This window comes from Pelodiscus sinensis, chromosome 2, assembly GCF_052426305.1.
Source record: "Pelodiscus sinensis isolate ZL-2025 chromosome 2, ASM5242630v1, whole genome shotgun sequence".
In the NCBI taxonomy this organism is placed as follows: Eukaryota; Metazoa; Chordata; order Testudines; family Trionychidae; genus Pelodiscus; species Pelodiscus sinensis.
The window spans coordinates 142,187,184-142,206,561 of NC_143053.1; the positions used below are offsets into that span (position 1 = coordinate 142,187,184).

General features: G+C 43.0%; 1 protein-coding gene across 2 annotated transcripts in view; it reads left to right on the plus strand.

Annotated features, from left to right (window-relative positions):
* LOC102447394 (sodium-dependent neutral amino acid transporter B(0)AT3) overlaps positions 1-7,181 on the plus strand; it is a 36,222-nt gene extending 29,041 nt beyond the window's left edge. The window contains exons 10-12 of one of the 2 annotated variants that reach the window (XM_006137062.5): positions 1,235-1,394; positions 4,027-4,189; positions 6,901-7,181. In XM_006137062.5, coding sequence (XP_006137124.4) covers positions 1,235-1,394; positions 4,027-4,189; positions 6,901-7,155 — 578 coding nt within the window. In that variant the 3' untranslated portion in view covers positions 7,156-7,181. The remainder of the gene's footprint in view (positions 1-1,234; positions 1,395-4,026; positions 4,190-6,900) is intronic. The other variant, XM_089776449.1, reaches the window with a different exon arrangement.
* Positions 7,182-19,378: the final 12,197 nt, after the last annotated feature.

Here is a 19,378-nt window from a genome sequence, read left to right on the forward strand (position 1 = left end):
AAGGTCAGGGGCAAAAGAGAAGGTTGCGGCCATTTTGAACTCTGTTGTTCTCTGCAGCACACCTCTGACTGCCTTGTAGCACACCGGTGTACCACAGAACACTGTTTAAGAAACATTGTCCTAGAGCCTATGGGGAGAATCCTGCACTCCATGTCACTCGCTCTCTCCCTCAGCCTATTACACTTGGATCCTAGGTCAAGATAAAACCTTTGAGCAAGAACTGATACATCAATGGATGGTCTGCAATAAGCTTAGGGGTGCTGATCTGAAAATGAATCTGAAGGAATGTGTGCTATTAAATTACTCTGGGCACACAGTTGGTGAGGAGGACATTTTTACTGATAAAGAAAAATGAGGCGGTACAGAACTGGACAAGTCTCTAGACAACTGTAGACTTACAGGTTTGCAAGCACTTGCCCTGAAATTTCAGGTATAAGTGCTGCACAGTGGGTGAGAAGATCATTGGCGTATGATTTGGCATTTGCACCACTAGAAAGTGTATTTGTGACCATCCTTGTCTTGGTACACCCACATTTCAAAACCTCTTTCATGTTTCCAGATAAAAACATTAAAATGGAACCGCTCCTTTTCTTTTCTTTCCCAGGACTCTTCCTTGGCTTCTAGTTAATGCACAGTCATCTTATGTATACACTTAACTAAAGGGACAAACAGATACAGATCTTCAATTCAGAGCACACAGCCCACCTTCAAGATTCAAGGGACTCAGAGTCTCCTTTGTATTTAGAGTTGCTTGTGGACCAGTTCCACAGGAGAAACCGAGGCAGCTGAAGGCTGCTCTAAATTATGCTGTCAGCTGTTTGCCCCAAAAGGTCTTCATTAGATCAAAGATTGCCAGAATGCAGGAAGCCCTAGCCACCCCTCTCACGTTGGCCACAAGCAGTTGGGGGCTCTGAGAAAGAATTGGCCACACCTTCTCTATGCCCCAAAGGATCCTGCTGCACTTTATTGATTCTCCTGTGGCTAGTTACTTTAGCTTCATGATTGCATCGCCAGCATTTTTTAGCCAAAATGCCAGGGAAAATCTGATCTGTATTTTATTCCCCAAACAACTTAGTCCTCTGAATGTCATTGTTCCTCATGCTAAGCTAGTAAATTATAGCTTCATACCAAAGCTTGTTGGTCAAAATTATTAAAATGAGCAAAAATAGTCACCATATCTGAACAGGGTACCCATCATGTATTCTTTACTAACAACATTAACTTTTTTATTTAGGTATAATATGCCTGATCTCCTTTGTGACAGCTCTATGTTTTACCCTGAGGTCTGGTAGCTACTGGCTTGAAGTTTTTGACAGTTATGCAGGTTCCTTGCCTTTGCTAATCATCTCTTTCTTTGAAGTTACTGGTGTTGTCTATGTTTATGGAATAAAAAGGTAAACTGGGAACAAGTTGGATTTTTTAGAGCTGTCAATTATTATCACAGTTAAGCAATTAACACAAAATAAATTAAGAAATTGAATTGTGACTCATGGCAGTTTTAATCACACTTTTAAACAATACAATAACCAATTTACATTTATTTTTAAATATTTTGAAAAACAAAACAAAACAAAACAAACAAGAAGTCTTGTGGCACCTTAAAGACTTGGGGTACGTCTACACTACAACGTTAGTTCGAACTAACTTAGCTCGAATTAGTTAATTCGAACTAAGCTAATTCGAACTAACGGATCCAGACTAAAAAACTAGTTCAAATTAGCGTTTTGCTAATTCGAACTAGCATGTCCACATTAAGTGGACCCTGAACCAGGCTTAAGGATGGCCGGAAGCAGTGCCGGCAGGGCATCAGAGGAGGACTTAGAGCGTGGAGCTGCTGTCTCAGGCTAGCCGAGGACTGTGCTTAAAGGGTCCCGACCCCCACCCTGGACAGACAGTTCTCAGGGGTGCCCCGCTTGCAAAGCAGTCCTGGCTTGGATTGCCCGGAGTACCCACACTGGGCACATCACAGCACTCGGCCATCAGACCGGCTGCACTTGCCGCAGGCTGCCATCTGGTGAAAGGGGGCAATTGGGGGGCTGCAGGAGCGCTTCCACCCCCAGAAGCCCGCAGAGCCAGCCCAGTCCTCCCCTTCGGGGGCGTGTACCCCATTCCTCCCTCACCTCCTTCCACTTACTCTTGCCTAGCCCCTCTTCTTGTTGTACAAAATAAAGGACAATTGTGTTCAAAAATTGAATCTGTCTTTATTGAACAAAACTCAGGGAGACTGGGAAAAGGAGGTGGGAGAGGGGAAAAGAGAGGCTGGGAGAGGGGAGGGCAACTAAAATGATCAGGGGTTGGGAACAGGTCCCATATGAAGAGAGGCTAAAGAGACTGGGACTTTTCAGTTTAGAAAAGAGGACAGGATAGAGCTCTCTAAAAGCAGGAGTTGGGTGGAGAGGGTGCATACAGAAAAGTTCTTCATTAGTTCCCATAAAGAAGGACTAGAGGACACCAAAGGAAAGGAATGGGTAGCAGGCTTCAAACTAGTAACAGAAAGTTGTTCTTCACAAAGCAAAGAGTCAACCTGTGGAACTCCTTGCTGCAGGAGGCTGTGAAGGCTACAACTAGAACAGAGTTTAAAGGGACGTGAGATCAAGTCATGGAGGTTGGGTCCATGGAGTGCTATTAGCCAGGGGGTAGGAGTGGTGTCCCTGCCCAAGGTTTGTGGAAGGCTGGAGAGGGATGGCACGAGACAAATGGCTTGGTCACTGTCTTTGGTCCATCCCCTCCAGGGTCCCTAGGGTTGGCCGCTGTCGGCAGACAGGCTACTGGGCTAGATGGACCTTTGGTCTGACCCAGTACGGCCATTGTAAGCTCAGGGTCGGGGGTCTCAGTGGACCACCTTGATTTTCATGCACACCTGCTCCTGGGTGGCCAGGCTGGCAGCTCTCCTGCCCTAGACGGCCACTTTCCTGTGCCTAGTGTGGAGGTCGTGGACGAGGTCCACGATGTCCACGCTAGCCCAGGCGGGTGCCCACCTCTTGCGGTCCCGGGCAAGCTCCTGGGAGCCGCCAGCCTGGTCCCGGGAAGAGGGGGAAGGCTGGGGGGCATCGGGTGGGTGGCTCGAGCCGTGCCAGGTGCAGGGTCTGCTGGCTGGGTGCTGGCAGGCTTGCACCTGGCACGGGCACCGTAGCCAGCACATGCCCCTTTAAGGGGTCCGGGGCCAGGAGGGGGGCAGTAAAGTTTCCCTGGTGTTGGCCAGAGTGGCCACCAGGGAAAGCTGGGGAGGGCTAGCCTCCCACTAGTTCGAATTAAGGGGCTACACACCCCTTAATTCGAATTAGTAAGTTCGAACTAGGCTTAATCCTCGTGGAATGAGGATCACCTAGTTCGAACTAAGCGCTCCGTTAGTTCGAATTAAATTCGAACTAACGGAGCGCTAGTGTAGCGCCTATGAAAGTTAGTTCGAACTAACGTCCGTTAGTTCGAACTAACTTTGTAGTGTAGACATACCCTAATAGATTTATTTGGGCAAGAGCTATCAAGGGTAAATAACACTCTGGCTACGTCTACACTGTATCCTTCTTGCAGAAAAGCTTATACAAATGAAGCTCGGTGTGACTATATCGCCACACTTCATTTGCACAATTAATGAGCAGCCGTTTTTGCGCGAGAGGGTTTTGCGCAAAAAAGAGCCATGTAGATGGCTCCTTTTTTCCTCAAAAATCCCCTCTTGCGCAAGAGCCATTCCTTCTCAAACCTCTTGCGCAAAATGGCTGCTCATTAATCATGCAAATGAAGCACGGCAATATTCCACGCCAAGCTTCATTTGCATAAGCCTTTCCACAAGAAAGCTACAGTGTAGATGTAGCCTTTGTTCCTCATATGGTCTCTTAACTGTAACTTAAAGGTTTTTGTTGTTAATTAAAATCCAGGATAAGTAGTACATTGGTGGAAGTTTATATGTCTTAATATGCGTCTCATTGAATTAGGGAAATTTACAGTTACCTTTAAAAAAAATCAATAAAAACATAAAAAACTGTTCTTTAAATCTAAAAATAATTGTAAACATTATTTGGCTTATAGGTTCAGTGATGATGTGAAATGGATGACTGGACGACAACCAAACTTCTACTGGCAGGTGTCATGGAGAATTATTAGCCCTCTGCTTATGCTTATAGTTTTTATTGCCTTTGTTACCCTTCAGACACAGAAGCAACCAAGCTATGGAGCCTGGAACCCTAAATATGTATGTTCTCCAATATTTTTAATTCACTTATTTTCTATAACATGGTATAGTCTTCTCCTCTCCCCTGATGGTTCAAAATTCAAGAACTCACCTGGCAGGTAGGAGAGATATGTTCCCAGTCTTCTCTCTGCCTGACTCAGAGGAAGGATTTGAATCTATACCTCCTACTCCTCCTAGTCACCTGGTCAAAAACAGCCAATTTGTCTTTCTTTTCGGCCAGTGGGTATTTATATGAAGTGGAACAGCTTTAACAGAAGCAACTGAGAGTAACCCAACATCAAAGAGTCAATAGCCTGGGGGTTATGTTGTTCACTTTGGATGGGTGAGAAAGGAGTTCATGTTCCTACTTCAGCATAGATATTCAAATGCTGGCTCTTTCATATCCCAAGGCAAGTGCTATAATGACTGATACATAGGTTATGAGGGAAACACACGAGGGGAAGCTAACTGAAATTTGCTGACAATTTCCAAGTATTTTTGGAACCAAACTAATTACTTCATCTGAGATTTCAGTTTGTTTGATGAACTGAAAATCAATTATTTGTCCAGCTCTACCCAAGTCTCATTTGTGCAAAAGTGGAGACCTGCACATTTCATTCTTTTAAAATACCTTTTCCACATACAATAAACAAACTGCAGAAATTAGGGAGAAAATAAAAAAGCAAAATAATAACTGAAAGTCAAAAGTCATCTCCATCCTCCCAAAACACACAGTTAGTAGCCTGCATTTGTTAAATGTGCAGTTACATCTTACTTGCTTTTTGTACATTTTCAGGATAAGGTCCCATAATCCAGGGCAGCAGTGGCTATGCAGAGCCCCCAGTATCACAATTGGTTCCAAGATTATTATGAAGAGTTTTATTTGACTCTTAGGGTACTCTGGTATCCTGAAATAGCTACCCCATGTCTTCTGAACGTGGATCCGCTGTTTCGGCATCCCTGTAAACCTCATTCCATGAGGGATAAGGAATGTCTCAAAATAGTGTGTTATTTCAAAATTTAGTGCTGCGTAGACATGCCAAATTTCAAAATAGTATATTTAAAAATAAAGTCAAAATAAGATACAGAATTTGCATAGCACAAATTGCGTATCTTATTTTGCGCTAAGAGTGCAGTGTAGACGCACTAAAGAGTGCTATGTTCTTAGAAATTCTCACATACATTTTTCTAAACCATGTGAAGAACAGGTACTACAACAGTGTACCTGTTACCTAGTACTCTGTTTCTATTACTAGCATAATTGTTCATTTTTTTTATTCTTATTTTTTCATAGATGTAGGGGTACGTCTAGACTACATGCCTCTGGCGACAGAGGCATATAGATTAGACTACCCGGCATAGGAAAATGAAGCGGCGATTTAAATAATTGCCGCTTCATTTACATTTACATGGCTGCCGCACTGAGCCGATCAGCTGCTTGTCGGCTCAGCGTGGTAGTCTGGACGCTCCGCGGTCGATATCAAAGGCATTTGTCCATCTCCCAGGTATGCCTGATCCCAGGAGTGGGAGAGGGTGCAAGAGTGAAGTGGGGATGTAGAGTGCAGGAGCGGGGTGGGGTCTGGGCAAGAGGAGGGTGCAGGAGCAGAGGGCCTGCAGGGGGAGTGGCATAGGGCTGGAGTGCTAGCATCAGCTCCCTGATGCTGAGGAGGGATCACCGAGTCTTGGGGGCCAGATCCAGGCAAGCCAGGGGCCAGATCTAGCCCCTGAGACATAGGTTCCCCACCCCTGCTTGAAATCATTGTTCTGGAGTGGGGCTGGGATAAAGGGTTCAGTGTGCAGGCTGACCCAGGGAGAGAGGACAACCCCAATCCTCTTTCTCCACAGCAGCTTGGGGGTAGGTGAAAAGTGCCATGGCATGCAGTCCACGGCCACTGCAGCTATAGTGGGCACAGGTGGGGGAAGGGTGCATGTCCCCCAGCTGGGGGACAGACAGACATACAAATAGACAATCTCTCTGAGGGTATGTCTACACTACCCCGCTAGTTCGAACTAGTGGGGGTAATGTAGTCATCCGCAGTTGCAAATGAAGCCCGTTCCACAAGGCGTACAGCTAGTTCGGATTAGAAGCCTAATCCGAACTAGCTAGTCCGTGCTGCGTGTAGCCGCGCGGCAAGGGGTCCGAACTAGCCGGCATTTAAAAATGGCGCCAGCCGGCTTCATGCAAATGAAGCCCGGGAAATTCAAATCCTGGGCTTCATTTGCAACTGCGGATGACTACATTACCCTCCTAGTTCAAACTAGCGGGCTAGTGTAGACATACCCTGAAATACATAGTAGGTAGCTGTCCCTTTCTCCATCCCTGTCCCTTTCAGGCTTAATGGTATTATAGCTGTTCCAGTCCCCATCTCTGGCCCCTTGCTGCCCTGCCCGTGCGTCTTCCCCCTCCTCTCCCCCGGTGGTCATATTGTAGTACAACTGTGTCTCCTACAAGAACACTCCCTTTCCATTTTATGAGAAACAACTGAATTCCAGGCAGATCCCATTGTCCTGGCACACCCAAACTCTGATCTTGCTTTAAGTTAGGTAAGAGGAAGCTACATATCAAATTTGGTAGTCCTAGCTCTTACCATTTAGGAGGAGTTCTTGACCAAATGGACTCTCAGACAGATGGAAAAATTGACAGAAACACATTTCTAAAACATATAGTAAGATTGATGCAGAGAGTAATGATACCTTCTTGTTATTGATTTTATTTATTTTTATCTCCATAGGAAGGTTTTCCCATGAAGGAGGAGAAAGACTATCCAGCTTGGATACTGGCAATCTGTGTGTTGTTGGTAGTCATCCCTTGTATATCCATACCTACGGTAGCATTCTATCATCTAATCAAAAGAGTGCTAGGAAGGAGAAAAAGGAAGGACTTAAACCCTGTGAACACACTTTCAATGGCACCTCAGGAAAATGATAATGCTTTTTATAATGGTCAAGAATATGTATTCACCCTAACTATAAATCAACAAAAATAAATGTGATTTTTATTGTTATACATTAACATCATCAGTATTTTTCTTCAAAATACTGTCTGTATCTCCTTATTCTCTAATATTTCTCCTCGTCTCGATTTCTAATAGGTCATTTTCTGCCCATACACATAATTACAGTACTGACAATTAAAAGATAGCATTGAGATATTAGCACCCATATTAATCGATTTGGGTACAATACCCTATATTTTAACTGAACAATTTTTTTTCAGAGAACTATAAATGGTCAGTACTGCACGTTTTCCACAGTATACATGTCAAGTATTTCCTCTCATTTTCAAACAGCTGCACAGTTTTTGTTTCCAGTTAAATCTTTTTCCTTCTACAAACCTCCTCTTGCTCCTTACTTACCACACAAGTTTGAGGCTGTTCCCTTGGCCTCTTTTATCCATTGTCATCTTCTTCTTCCCAGTCAGCCTTAATACTTGGTGCTCTTTGATAATTATCATATGCCACGCTCCCTCCAACTCTTTCTTTTCCTCTCTTATCAAAACTTATCTGTTCCTAAATGCTATCAGCAATAACAAACACCTACAGCTCAGACCAGGGACTGCACTTACCTGCAGGCATCAAATGTAAACTTTTTGTGTTAAAGATTCTCTGTGTTGAACATATGCTAATTCTTGTAAAGCATTCTATGCAACTATACTATAGAAGATTAAATCTGTAGGAGTTCCAAGAAGCAAAATAAAATATTACCAATGAAAAATGAAACTATACTTAAATTAAATATAGATATGATCATCAAAGGGTTATTTAGTTTTATATTGTCTTGTGGTCTTGGCACACCATCAGGTTTTATAGATTCAAATGAAAACCATTTATTTGCTCCAGAAACATAGGCATAGTACTTACAGTCATTGTATCATTAAATTCATTTCCTGTACCATACTCCAATCTTGAAGAAGTGTGGACACACTGCATTTTCTTAACTAATGTTGTAGGAGTTCTTAGGATTGTATTATTGCTTTATAGAATGAATCCAAAATAGCATTTTGTCTCAATTTCTGATCTTGTAACCTGACAGAGATGATGAATTTTGATACTTCTGCTCCAACATATTTAATAAATTTAGGCATGTGTGCTAAAGTATCTTGCTAATGTGGGATTTTAGAAAATATTAATTAAAAGGATAGCAATGAGTCTAAAATGGACTTTTATCAAGTATAAATCTATTCTGATCATAAGAAGTTTTGTTAAATAGACATTATTAGAATCAGATCTGTCAATTTGCAAACACTGCACATTTCTTTACAAAAGCACTCTACTGGCCTCTATTCAGAAGTGTTTGCCACCTCAGAGTGAAATCCCATAAAAGAAACATTAAATGACCCTACTGACAAACTGCAAGAAAGAAAGATCCGGTAACTTCACCTAGGGACACAGAAAGGTATTGCACTTTGATGGTGACTGTATATAATGATTTTTCCCAGTTGTAAAAATAATTTCCCAAATTAATTGAAGCATGAAGTATTTCCATCCACCGTTTTCTCAAATGGAATAGTATCACAGCTGTTCCATTCAGTAAGATATGGGGACTATGGAAAAATGTTTCTATTTGACTTAGTCACTAAAGCCATGGTTTTTGTTATATTAGTAATGTCCAAAACATGAAAATGAGATGAACAAGAATTCAATTTTTTAAATTATTTTTACAAACTCTCAGCAGCCTTGAACTGTAATTTCACTAAGTGGAAATTGGGGGCAAAAACAAGTGAACATAAAAAAAAAATCAGAAGTAATGCACATAATTGTCTACTCTAAATTACACTTTCAAAGGTGGAAACCAAATGAGCTACTATGAAGAACAAAAACCCATCAAAAAGATTTCATAAGATAAAATTTTTATCCAACAGTGAACAATATAAAGTTGGAAACTTTTGAATCTTAAAAGGGCAATTTTTCTATAATCATAGATACGTGTGCTCTTACAGTACTATGTATGTAAAAATAGTCTATGAAAACCATTTATGCACACAATAGTCAAGTAAAGATACATTATGACACAGAATAGTAGAATTTATAAGGGTTTACAAGTAAATACAGCATGAACTCTTTCAATGACCATCTCGATCAGCAGTGTTTCATTAATATATTATTTTATAAGTTATCTATTTAGCATCTAAAAAACCCAAATATCTGACTACTTATGGAAAACATTATCAATTGTGCAGGGAAAACATTTACATATTCCTTTACTTGTCTGTTTATAAACATATTGGGAGGCAGTGACCATCAAAAAGATTTAGAGGTGTCAAACTAATTAATTATTTAAACATGAGTTTCCAGTGTGTCACTGTAGCCAAAAGGGCCAATGCAAGCCTCAGATACATAAACAGGGGGATACTGGGTAAGAATAAATAGTTTATTTTACCTCTGTATGTGGCATTGGTGCTACCACTGCTGGAATACTGTGTCCAGTTCTGGTGCCCACGATTCAAGAAACTGAAGAGGTTCAGAAAAAGATTAAAGAATTAGATAAGGCCTTATAGTAATAGATGCAAGCAAGGAATTCAAACTATTTAGATTACCAAAGACAGGGGTAAAGTGTGATTTGTCAGTCTGTAAGTGCCAACACAGGGAACAAAATAATAGGCTCTACAGTCTATCAGGCAAGATATAACATGATCCAAATTGGAAACAGACAAATTCAAATTGGAAATAAGGTCTAAATTTTTGACTGTTAGGGTATTTAACCATTGGAACAATTTACCAAGGGTTGTGGTGGATTCTGCATTACTGACAATTCTTAAATCAAGACTGACTTTTTTAAACATGTGTTCTAGTTCAAATAGGAATTATTTGGGGGGGAAGTTCTATGGCCTGTGTTATATAGGAAGTCAGACTAGATGATCACAGTGGTCCTTTCTGAGCTTGGAATCTATGAAAATTCCTGCCAATAAAGTTGCCTAAAAGTATACCACTGTGCATGTGCCAGAGAAATCCTGGTGCCCAGCACTTACCTTACACCTAAGTTCCAGGACAATTCACAGACTAGGTCTTCCCAGGACATTCTAGCCAGTGGGCCCTGATTCAATAGCTATTCTTAAAGGCTGACTAAAAGCTGGGGTGCCACTCACAAACCCTGCTGGAGAACATCCCCTGGATAGCTTTTAGCCCACTGGTTAGAACCAGGATGAGGACAAACAAGTTTAAATGACTCCTCTGCACTACTTGAGGCAGGGATTTGAACCCACTTTTCCAGAATGCGACCTAAGCATTGGGCTCTGGCTCTCACGAGGACTCCTATCGAATCTGTTCCTGTTGAATCTGTGTGTATAAATAATTAAAAGATCATTGGAATAATAATTTGAACCTGGATCTTCCATATTCAAGATGAGTTCCCTACCACTAGATTATAAAACGACTCTTGTTTGTTCTCTGGCCCCACGGTGTAGTAAAGCTGAGTCTGAGGATCTAGCCACAAATGTTGCATTTCATGCCGTTAGTTTGACATGCCCTATTTTATGTAAAATCATGTTTACTAGCATTGATCATGTTATCATCCTTTAATTCTTTACTGATGGTGTTACATATCGATCTCTGATTTTCCCCAGGACTGACATCAAGCTAATGGGCCTAGGTGTCTCATTTCATTCCATTTACTCTCAAGAAATATAGACCCAATACTAGCTTCTTTTTTCAGTTCCTTAGAACTTTTCTGGTACTGTATTCCAACACTTGTTAAAAATCAACTATAATGGTTTAGAGACCTTTTAATATTCCTGGGTGCAAGTTATTGAATCTTGCCAAATGTTTAACTATAATAGTTACTGTTTATCACCCTTCCTAGTTACTGATAGACTAGAAAGTATTTAGTTGTCAATGGAAGATGTGAATAGTCATTCTGCTTCTTTCAAAATACAGAATACACTTCTGGTTTTACTATATCATAGAGAAGTTTGCCATCCTTTTCCAGTATAATACCTATTAATTGGCTGGAATTTCATTTGTTCCTGATATATACCTGAGAATTCCTTCTGATTGTATTTAGTCCTACTGGGCACAGACATTTCATTCATAACTTTAGTTTCCCTTACCTATCATCTGCATTTTCTTACCTCTGAATCGGCACTCATTGCTATTTTATTCTTCACTTGTTTATTTTTTATTGGCTGCTTTCACTTCCCCTCTTTATCAGAAGCCTTCTTCTGTGATTGAAGGTGGGGTTGAGTTGGAAATGTAATCTGTCATTTATCTTCATGCACGCCAACTGCCCTTCATTGTGGCAGGGACAGCTGTGTTGCCTAGTAAATGAATTACATCTATAAAATTGCCACAGGTCTCCATGTGATATGAGGAGAAACGCATCTGCCCAGAAAAACTGACCCATTATTTCTGTGCTGAGTTATATAGAGCTTGTGAAGAACAGGAACACACTTGTCTATTCTTGCTGTAGGGATTTTTAGCAGTCTGATAGCACACATGACAATGGCTATACACAATATAGCATCTTATCGATGAGCCGATTTCATCACAAAACCTGTTATATTAAGATTATTCATTATGTACAGAAATAAGATACCACTGTCTACTATTCTCTAGCTTCAGCCTGTGCCTACCCTGTTCTGGGGTCCTTTGTTTCTCTGTCCCAGCATGCAGCACTTCATAGAAACAGACCAGTTGGATAAAGAGCATATACGGTATGTGGCATCCTGATGTATCTTGGAGAGCTTACATTGAAATATACTTTCCCTTGGTTAGATACCTTTCTACAATTGTCTGGCTGAACTAAGACACCGTTTAATTTAACTAAAAGAATAACAAATATGATAACTAACTTATCAAGCCTACATGTTGCTTTAACACAGGGGTGTCCAAACTTTTTTCAAAGAGGGCCAGATCTGAAGAAGTGAACATGTGTGAGGGCTGTCCCCGCACTCTCAGCCCTAAGGCGGAGGGCCCGCAGGGCCGGAGGTGGGCGGAGAGCGCAGGGCACGCCGGCCTCACGGCGGCCCGGGCGCAGGGCGAACCCGCAGCCGAGCGGGGGAGCGGGGCTGCGGACGTGCCCTACAGGGCAGGCTCTAGGACCGCGGAGGCCATGGGTGGCGGCGGTGGCGGCGTGGCCGGAAGCGGCGCGCTGGGCGCGCCAGTTCAAAATTGCGCCGGGGAGCCAGGAGAGGGGGAGAAAGCGGGGGCCGTATTAAATCGGAACACGGGCCGCAATTGGCCCGCGGGCCGGACTTTGGACATGCCTGCTTTAACACAATGTTAAGAGACTGATCAAAACATGTTAAGGGATTTCAGCAGTATTCCTGATCTGCTGTATTGCAAATGCTGCCCCCCCTCCACCCTTTTATGCAAATCCTTTTGTAACAGACTGCTCACTCTTAGTCAATAGCGGGCATTATTAAGTGAATTATTTTCAACTTGCGTGCTTTCTGTTACTTCCCTGACAGATACTAGCATTCTCAGGTACTTTAAGTACATGTCCAAAACTGGTTGCCATCTACAGTAAACTTCCGATAATCCGGCACCGTTAGGACTCAGGGGGTGCCGGATTATCAGATATGCCGGACTATCAGAAGGGGAGGCTATGAGGGATCTGGGGTGGGGTGCGGGGATGCTACCCCAGACCCCCTCATAGCCCTCCCTTCTGATAGTCTAGCTCTGCCCCAGGAGTTCCCGATTCAGCCGCTGCTGGTCAGTTCAGCAGCAGCTGAATCGGGATGCCTGCAGCAGAGCAGCTGGGATGCTGCCGGGTTGGTCCGGTAGCGCCGACCCTTGGCGCCGCAAGACAAACCCGTCAGCACCCCAGCTGCTCTTGGGGATGCCTGGGGCAGAGCAGCTGGGGTGCTGACGGGTTGGTCCCGCAGCGCCGCTCCTCGGCGCTACTGGACCAACCCGGCAACACCCCAGCTGCTCTGCCCCAGGTGTCCCCAAGTCAGCCGCTGCTGAAACTGATCAGCAGCTGACTCCAGAAAGCCAGAGGCAGAGCTGCTCTGCCCCGGGCTTCCTGGTAGAACAGCTGGAGTGCTGCCGGGTAGGTCTAGTAGCGCTGCCCCTCGGGACTGCGGGACCAACCCAGCAGCACCCCAGCTGTCCCGGATTCAGCCGCTGCTGAAATTGACCAGCGGCTGACTCCAGGAAGCCCGAGACAGAGCTGCTCTGCCCCAGCTTCCTGGAGTCAGCCCTGGTCAGTTTCAGCAGCGGCTGAATCGGGACGCCTGGGACAGAGCAGCTGGGGCGCTGCTGGGTTGGTCTGGTAGCGCCAAACCTCGGCGCTGCGGGGACCAACCCAGCAGCACCCCAGCTGCTCTGTCCCAGGTGTACCCAAGTCAGCTGCTGCTGAAACTGACCAGCGACTGATTCCAGGAAGCTGGGGCAGAGCAGCTGTCTCGGGCTTCCTGGAGTCAGCCGCTGGTCAATTTCAGCAGCGGCTGAATCCGGGACAGCTGGGGTGCTGCTGGGTTGGTCCCGCAGTCCCGAGGGGCAGCGCTACTAGACCTACCCGGCAGCACTCCAGCTGTTCTACCCCTGCTTCCCGGATTCAGCGCTGGTCAGTTTTAGCAGCGGCTGAATCGGGGAAGCTGGGGGCAGAGCAGCTTCAATGGTCCGGCTGCCCGGAGCACTTCTGGGTTCCTGATGGTGCCAAGGCCATCAGGAGTGCCGGACCGTCAGATGCTGGACCATCGGAGTTTTACTGTACTTTTCTTTTTTTTCTTTGAGATGATGAAGACTGGAGAAATTCTTTCCTTCAGATTGCAGTGGGATCTGCTCTATTGCTCTGACAGAATCTCTTGTAAAATATTCATGTGAGAGTGCTCCATGAAGAGGAGCAGGAAAGGGGAATTGGAGACAGAGACAAAAAGGAGATGTACAGAGTAACCCAATGTTTAGAGCAGTGGTCAGAAACCTTTTCAAACCAAAGAGCCAAACTACATCAAAATTCAGAACAAGCGATCAACAAAGAGTTAGTATAAGAATGCCCATTTACATGACTGCAAATATACAACTTAATATTATTGCTAATTGACATGATTAATAAAAGCATAAATGAAACGTTATACTCAAGGACTTTATTTAACAAGACTTCTTTTGCTGTGTCTTTTCACACATTTCTTTAAAGTTTGTATCTAACTGATCAAGTTCAGGTTTACTACATGCATTAAAGCAACATGAGTAATTACATGTTTTTAAAATTTTGAATTAATTTTTCATTTTAATTCAAAAAGTTGTAGGCACTTTGGGAATGACAAAAGAGCCATATTTGGTTCCATTCTGAGCATATTTGGCTCAAAAGCCATAGTTGTAGACCCCTAGACTAGAATATCCAAAACCCATTGAGAGTAAGTTGATACAAGACCACACTTGCCCCAAAAAGGGAAGAGTGATTCCCAAAGTGGGGAGTTAGCTCTGAAAACCATAAAAATAATTTGCATTTCCTGACTGCCCCTCAAAAAGTAATGCTTCTGAGGGGCGAGGGAGGGAAGAAGAGCGGCTGAGTTGCTGTGGAAAGCTATGGAAATGTTGTTTCTTCCCAGGTAATGCTGAGGACCTCTAGTGGAAAGAGGATGGTGAGAGCTGTCTTCATACTGTGCACTTCTGCTCCATTGAAAAGGAGTTTTTCCACCAGAGCCTGAACTTCTCTGGGGAAGCCAGACCTTGCAGCCATTCTGAGGTGTGAAAGGCAGTATCTGCTACATCCAATGCAGTCTGCAGATTAGCTTTAGCTATCTGCAGCCAGTCAGCAGCCAAAGACAGGAATTCCTTCCTGAAATCTGATGGCAATTTGTCATAGAAGGTTAAGAATAGTTTGGGGATATTGAAATCCTACCTTGAAAACACAGTTTGATAGTTAGCAAGATGAAAGTGGAGGCTTGTGAGGAACAGGCTTTCCTGCCATATAAAGCTAGTCTCTTCAGCTTCTTTTCAGTGTCACTCTGCCCTGTTTTGCATTCTCAGTGGCCTCCATTACAATCAAGGGCAAAGGGATGGGTGCAAAAACTGTCCTCAACCTGTTGTGATAAACCAGTTTTCAAGACATTTTCTATATATGAGGCTATGGGGATGAAGGAAAAAGATAAGTGACAAGCATATTTACCAGCTGGAAGTAGCAAGGGGGAATGGAAGGGAGCCACAGATGCAGTACTCCACTTGGAAGGAGTGTTTAGAGAAGGGACTTTGCAAAACTGTCTGGAACACAGGGCTATATGCACTAGACCAGATACAGACTAGAATACTGCCAGACATAATAGCTCTGAGAAGTCTCAACTCCAAAAGGCTACTATGTCTCTGTTGTGCCATATCAGTTTTCAATATATCATCCCTATGCATATAGATTTTATAGCACTGTGGAAATTAAAAGCTCATATTGTAAGTGAGGGGCATATATAGGGGAATCTCTTGATCATATTACCCCAAACATTCACCACAAACTCTACTCCAGCCCCTGTGATGATAGCCAGTTTTCAAGATATTCTGCCTAGACATCCCTAGGAATCTTAAGTTCCTTAATTTTGGGGCAGGGCGGAAGAGATAGGGACTGCTGTACTGGAGGAACTTCTTGACCAAACCACCAAAATTTGCACCACTAACTCTGACTCTGGCCCTTGTGTGGCCCAGCAATAGGATTGTGCATGCCATTTTAATAGAGTTGAAAAGGTCTGCAAAAATTCTACCTTTTGGGTCAGAGTAAGATGTTTGTGTGTTTGTTTTACCCACTGCTTGATTTATCTATATCAGTTTCTGGGAGATGATAATACAGAGCTCTATATAGTACTTTTCATTACTAGATATTCAGATCACCTTTTTTCAAGGTCCTACTGCTCTTGGAGCGATTAAATGTATAGGTATAACCCCTTGCTTTGTATAGGCTGTGCAAATGATTGTAGACAGCTGAAATGTACTTTCTATATGTATTTTTATAATAAATGTAAGTTACAGTTGCGTGAGGACATCCCTATTAATACAACTTCAGACATATATACAACTTGCAACCAGGAACAGCTAACAGGACAGTTTGGAGAGGGAGTTCTCCAGGTAAAAGAGGAGTAAAAACGGGACCCTTGTGGAGCTTCTAAAAGGTCTGAAACCTAGAAGCCTCTGTTAATTGGCTGAGCCTCAGTTAGGGGGAGGGGCTACCAGAGCTATATAAGCCGGTGACTCAGCAACCAGGGAGCTTGCAAACAGGAACAGCTAACAGGAGAGTTTGGAGAGGGAGTTTAGAGGGGGAGGTTAGAGGGCACTACTGACTTCGGACCTTTTTAAAAACATAACTCTTAAAATCTATATTCCAGAGGTTTAAAGAGAATCCCAGTTTACACTTAAACTTATTCATTAGAAAAATGGAGACAGAAGCCCAGCAGCAGAGTGGGGGCTATCCTGTTTATTGCGTCGAGTGTAATATGTATGATTACCTGCCCCGTGGGCGGGTGGCGTATGTGTGCACTAAACAGACTGCTGGCACTAAACATTAAAAAGGCCGTAGAGCAGTTTTTAAACTAAGAGATGGGGGAAAGCCGATTGGTGCGGAGATGCACGTAAATCGGAGGGAGACTTCTCTTAGAGGAGAATCCATTGATAGAGATTCTCTAAGCTGTAGTCAGAAAGAGAGGAGGGGAGAGGACAAACCATGGGCCAGAGCAGACAAACAACCGCATTCTAAGGAATCCAATGCATCAGGGAAGGGCAGACAAATAAGCAGTGGCAAATTTTTAAAGTGCTTCTACACTAATGCTAGGAGTCTGACTAATAAGATGGGTGAACTGGAGTACCTCGTATTAAATGAGGAGATTGACATAATAGGCATCACTGAAACCTGGTAGAATGAGGAAAATCTGTGGGACACAATCATACCTGGATATAAAATATATAGAAAGAATAGAGCAGGCCGGGTGGGTGGCGGAGTGGCACTGTATGTGAAAGATAATGTAGAATCAAATGAAATAAAAATATTAAGTGAATCAACATGTTCCATAGAATCACTATGGATAGTAATTCCATGTTCCAATAATAAGAAATTAGCAGTAGGGATATATTACTGACCACCTGACCAGGACAGCGATACTGACATTGAAATGCTGAGGGAGATTAGAGAGGCTACCAAAATAGAGAACTCTATAATAATGGGGGATTTTAATTACCCCCATATTGACTGGATACATGTCACCTCAGGAAGAGAAGCGGAGATAAAATTTCTCAATGGCTTAAATGACTGCTTCCTGGAGCAGCTGGTGCAGGAACCCACAAGGAGAGAGGCAATTCTCGATTTAGTCCTGAGTGGAGTGCAGGATCAGGTCCAGGAAATAACCATTACAGGACCGCTTGGGAATAGTGACCATAATATAATAACATTCAACATTCCTGTGGTGGGAAGAACACCTCAGCAATCCAATTCCCTGGCATTTAATTTCAAAAAGGGGAATTACACAAAAATTAGGAAGTTAGTTAAACAGAAATTAAAAGGCACAGTGACTAGAGCCAAATCCCTGAAAGCTGCATGGAAACTTTTTAAAGACACCATAATAGAGGCCCAACTTAAATGTATACCCCAAATTAAAAAACATAGCAAGAGACCTAAAACAGTGTCACCGTGGCTCAACCGCCATGTAAAAGAAGCAGTGAGGGACAAAAAGGTATCTTTTAAGAATTGGAAGTCCAATCCTAGTGAGATAAATAGAAAGGAACATAAACACTGTCAAATCAAGTGTAAAAATGTAATAAGAAAAGCAAAAAAAGATTTTGAGGAACAGCTAGCCAAAAACTCAAAAAGAAATAACAAAATGTTTTTTAAGTACATTAGAAGCAGGAAGCCTGCTAAAAAACCTGTGGGTCCCCTAGATGATCAAGCAATCAAGGACGATAAAGCCATTGCGGAGAAACTAAATGATTTCTTTGCTTCAGTCTTCACGGCTGAGGATGTTGGGGAGATTCCCGAATCTGCACCGTCCTTTGTGGGTGATGAATCTGAGGAACTGTCCCAGATTGAAGTGTCATTAGAGGAGGTTTTGGAACAAATAGAAAAACTTAATGTTAACAAATCTCCGGGACCGGATGGCATTCATCCAAGGGTTCTAAAAGAACTCAAATGGGAAATTGCTGAACTATTATCTGTGGTTTGTAACCTATCCTTTAAATCGGCTTCCGTACCTAATGACTGGAAGGTAGCCAACGTGACACCAATATTTAAAAAGGACTCTAGAGGCGATCCTGGCAATTACAGACCGGTAAGTCTAACTTCAGTACTGGGCAAATTAGTCGAAACAATAGTAAAGAATAAAATTGTGAAGCATGTAGAAGAACATAATTTGTTGGACAAAAGTTAACATGGTTCCTGTAAAGGGAAATCCTGTCTTACTAATCTATTAGAGTTCTTTGAAGGGGTTAACAAGCATGCGGATAAGGGGGATCCAGTAGATATAGTATACTTGGATTTTCAGAAAGCCTTTGACAAGGTCCCTCACCAAAGGCTCTTGTGTAAATTACATGGCCATGGGATAAGAGGGAAGGTCCTTTCTTGGATTGCGAACTGGTTAAAAGACAGGAAACAAAGGGTAGGAATAAATGGTAAATTTTCAGATTGGAGAGGGGTAACTAGTGGTGTCCCCCAAGGGTCAGTCCTGGGACCAATCCTTTTCAACTTATTCATAAATGATCTGGAGAAAGGGGTAAGCAGTGAGGTAGTAAAGTTTGCGGATGATACCAAACTGTTTAGGATAGTCAAGACAGAAGCAGACTGTGAGGGACTCCAGAAGATCTAACCAAACTCAGTGATTGGGCAGCAAAATGGCAAATGAAATTTAATGTGGATAAGTGTAAAGTAATGCACATTGGGAAAAATAACCCCAACTATATGTACAGTATGATGGGGGCTAATTTGGCTATGACAAATCAGGAATGGGATCTTGGAGTTATTGTGGACAGTTCTCTGAAAACTTCCATGCAGTGTGCAGCGGCGGTCAAAAAGGCAAATAGGATGCTAGGAATTATTAGGAAAGGGATAGAAAATAAGACACAGAATATCTTACTGCCCCTTTATAAAACTATGGTACGCCCACATCTTGAATACTGTGTACAGATGTGGTCTCCTCACCGCAAAAAAGATATTTTGGCCTTGGAAAGGGTTCAGAAAAGGGCAACTAAAATGATTAGGGGCTTGGAGCGGGTCCCATATGAGGAGAGGTTAAAGCGACTGGGACTTTTCAGTTTAGAAAAGAGGAGACTGAGGGGGTATATGATAGAGGTATATAAAATCATGAGTGGT